Source organism: Echinococcus granulosus, assembly GCF_000524195.1.
Source record: "Echinococcus granulosus chromosome Unknown EG_S00174, whole genome shotgun sequence".
NCBI classification, from domain to species: Eukaryota; Metazoa; Platyhelminthes; class Cestoda; order Cyclophyllidea; family Taeniidae; genus Echinococcus; species Echinococcus granulosus.
Window position 1 is genome coordinate 101,111 of NW_020170554.1, and position 3,865 is coordinate 104,975.

The 3,865-nt window shown below is 41.2% G+C and overlaps 2 protein-coding genes across 2 annotated transcripts in view; both read right to left on the bottom strand. All coding sequences in view use genetic code 11, as the record gives it.

Annotated features, from left to right (window-relative positions):
• The window catches only part of EGR_09904 (hypothetical protein), a gene marked incomplete at both ends in the record, with an annotated part of 4,589 nt that extends 3,989 nt beyond the window's left edge, over window positions 1-600 (bottom strand). Inside the window, 2 exons of the mRNA XM_024499153.1 lie at window positions 298-382; window positions 424-600. Of these exons, the coding sequence (XP_024346437.1) occupies window positions 298-382; window positions 424-600 (262 nt within the window). The remainder of the gene's footprint in view (window positions 1-297; window positions 383-423) is intronic.
• Window positions 601-1,386: 786 nt separating this feature from the next.
• Window positions 1,387-3,865, bottom strand: part of EGR_09905 (hypothetical protein) — a gene marked incomplete at both ends in the record, with an annotated part of 2,827 nt that continues 348 nt past the window's right edge. The window contains 2 exons of the mRNA XM_024499154.1: window positions 1,387-1,537; window positions 1,664-1,772. Coding sequence (XP_024346438.1) covers window positions 1,387-1,537; window positions 1,664-1,772 — 260 coding nt within the window. The remainder of the gene's footprint in view (window positions 1,538-1,663; window positions 1,773-3,865) is intronic.

A 3,865-nucleotide genomic window follows, 5' to 3' on the forward strand; every position in this document is an offset into this window, starting at 1 on the left:
TAGCAGAAAAGGCCTGATAAATTGTACCGGAAAGGAATTTAATTACTGGAATATACTTTTTAAAACTAGGATTTCATAGGCATTTATCTTATTATCTAAAATAGCAGAACCTTTTTTGTCTTCCGACCTCAAAGTGTGTCTAAATGCGCTGCTAAAATTACGGATCTGAATTTGCTGAAATCAACTTTGCGGAAGAACGCATAAGAGGATGAAATGCAAGAAGTACACCGTGGAGCACCGCATTCAAGAAAACTTGTAGGTGCAGGTTTGGTAGGTGTTATAGACATATTCAACTACTTGTGTGTCCAGAGTAAAGCATCTCATATGACCATGCATTCTGCCATTTAATTTTAACTCTACGAAATTTATAAGCTTCAAGTTCCTTATTTTGAAAAGATAAAAATATTAGGGACGATTGCGTACTGTGTAGAAATATAGTGGCACAAATTTCACAATACTATTAGAAAGAAGGCCTGACAATTTGTGAGCAGCAAAGCACCACCTCTGCCTCATCCACCATTTACAACGCTGAATCCTGCACAATAGATTGGTGATTCTATCAAGAATACCAGAAGTTCGGAACATCTCTGGGACTTCCATGGGAGGCACTAACTACCATCACTAATGCTGCACCCATGTCCTACTTTAAGACGATAAGAGTGCTGGCATAAACGTTATAATATCTATAAAGGCGAGATGGAGGACTGGTATTGGATACTAATGAAGCAGAAAGTCAAGGCAACAAATTGAGGGGTTTAAGAAGGCAGGGCATAAGAAGCGGTTGCCACAGTTTGGATTAGAATGATATCACGTCTTCTATTCAAACATTGTGCTATTATATTTACTCAAGAATTTTATGTCACATAGCTTTGCAAAGGAGGAAGATATCGTGTTATATTATCGCTTTTTTGTTTGTGGAGAACATGAGACAACGATAGAATTGTGTGGTTAAATGACGTTATCCATTCGCTTGCAATTTGCATCCAGCTTAAGGTTGTCTAAATTCAAGCCTTTGAAAAGCGGCAAGTTTTTTGCACCACTTTTGAGTGAACGCCTCAGTCTTTGCAAACTGCACCTCTGATCTGCTGCACGAATTTATTAACAAAACGATAGCTCCGTAGATCTTCTACTAGTTAGTTATATATGTGTAATATTTCGTTCAATTGTTTAGCTTTTGGTCTTGATAACAGGGCCATTCAGGGCTTCCACTACCTTATCTCCGTCAAAAGGCCGACTGGTCGAGGCCTTTGCTTGTGCCGGTAAGCCTTTTTCCTTCTGTAAGTCGACAATACACATGCTGCTTGCCTATTATCCTATCTTCTGTCCTCGAGGAAGTCTCAAGCTGATACAATGTGGTTGTCTGGAATGCTCCAGTTTTATGAGACTTTAAGCTAGACTTGTGATTCCACATTCTTTCATAACGCAGACATCTCTAAATACACATATTCGAGTGTCCATCTGAGTCGACAAATTAATTATCCAAACACAAATTTTAAATAAGTTAAGCCAAATTTTGTTGTTATATCTCACAAGAATACTAAAGCAAATGGTTTGGTTTAAACAAAGCACCATGGTGTAGAATTGAGGGGAGAAAGCAGGTGTGCGCTAGGTGATATAAAAGCAGGTCGTCCCTACCATCATAAAAATTCCCATGTATTATTACTTTACAAGTCTAGATTTTTTTTGTGGAACAAATTTAGCTTGAATTATGTTGTAACCTCTTACATTAAGAAAGTACAGGTGAGAGGCACAAACTGCAGAGACTGAAACGCCTGCTGAATACAGCACACATTTAAACAAAATGCCTCATTCTTCTCTTCGGCGTAGTCCTCACGACTCAGCTCATTTTTCTGCCTCAACAATCAAAAAGTAGATGGTTATTAAGAAATCGCCCACAAAACACCATCACCTTGTACCATGCAAGACGGCATTGGATGCATCGTCTGATTCAATGGTGCTGCATCTCCCCACTTCCGCCATCTCTGTCGTGCGGTTATGCCCCAAATGGGACGTGCCTGGAAATGCACTAACTTTGCCCTGCTCAAGTCCAAACGCAAACCCAGACCCAGATATATAACATTTCGGTCGCTGGCTGTAAGGCCCCTGCCCCAAAGCTAGGACTGGTTAATCAACCACAAGACTTAAAGTAGTTTTACGGGGCCAAATGCTTCCCATCCATTCCACGCCTACTTGTCAATGGGATCCCGGTTCGCCGTGCTGTCCAGCCATTTGTTTGTCTCCTCAGCTGCGTTCCATTCATTCAACTGACAGAGACATGATAGAGGTATCACCCCTCCACGTAATTTATGCCTTCACATAGGCTTTTCCAAATTGTTCAAGTTTAGTATTGCTTCAGCCATCAATATCCTACTTGCGGATTAAGTGGTAGGAGTAATTGGGAAAGACCAAGGAGACTTGTAAGTCCTCTTTTAGGAGCTGTCGCAGATGCCCATTGACCGAGACATTAGAAGTGGATGTTTTTGCAGCAGAATGGAGTGCCATTTTCATCAATATCGTATCTCGGATGTTCTCCGAAGTAGTATAGGCCAAAGTACGTGGGCGAGTATATCTTAACAGCGTAGAGTGCGACTGGGTGGATATCGTGCAGCATAGAGTAGAAGTACAACCAGAAAAAGCGTAGTAGCCACGCAAAATAACATGCTCATCAAAAAATTACCATTTACTAAGCAAAAGAATTTAACTAAAACCTAAGAAATTGCCTTAACCTATTTTAACTTCATTAAAATTCATCAAAGGTAAAGTGGAAATAAAGATTTGAGATAGTGTGTATACCAAGACCTCCCCAATAGAAAAAGATTGGAAAATATTACGGTAGAATATGCATTGTCAACCAAAAGACCGGCATGGAGGTACCGGTATGGCCCAAGTGCCAGAACGCCCAGCAGGGATGAAATGGCAGAGTTCCTAATCGACCTATCACCAAAACAGGAAGTTAAACAAACACTTAAAGTATCAGGTAGCTCTTCTCCTAATTTCGAGAGTCATTGGCACCTCCACTCTTGACAAAACTTCCACTTCAAACATCACAACATAGTCGGCGATGTGCGCAAAACACTTACCACCCATCCACGCCAGTCAGCAAATCTTCCAGCGTCTAAGGAGATATTTTGTCACAATGTCACTGATTCCTCTGAGAAATTCTACCGCATCTGCAGAAGCCTCCTGTAAGTGTTCTGTCTATCACGCGTCTTCATTTCTAGTTGTAGGAACATTGGGTTAAAAACAGAGTCAAGTAACATAACACTGGGTGTAACATAGTTCCCTCATGATATGGTTTTGTGTTTCTTCTCACTCCAGCGCTTACCAGCCACATCTACCTGTGTTCCATGAAGCTAGCGGAGAGATGGAGGAGGTGTCGCCTGTTTGCTTAACTAATATCTTTATTGAGGTACGATAGACAACTGCGCAAAGAACTTCTCTAGATGATTCTCGGTCGATGTCGCTTTAGTTGTAAATGTATTCCCTAAAGAAAATGAGACCATGGTAGTTGCCAGATGAAGACATCATTTTCGTATCTTTCACTGGCGCTCGTCATCGAATCGCTGACTGGCAACATATGTACTACTTCCACCCAACTAAGGCTCATCATCCAGCAGCACGTATGGTAGGAATGGGGGCTGCTGACACGTCGCAGATGCAAGGTGGTCCAGCAGACCTACAATGACGGAGCCAAGAATCGGTCTGTCACCAAAACCGAGAGTTAGGCAAAAGATTAAATTATTTTAGAATTTTTAAACAAGCCGACAAATGAAATGTAGCTCATTTTAGTGTATATACGTCTGTTAGACAAAAAACGAAGCTGTGTAGACCAATTTTTGGCCGATAAAACCTCACTGAGGCCAGC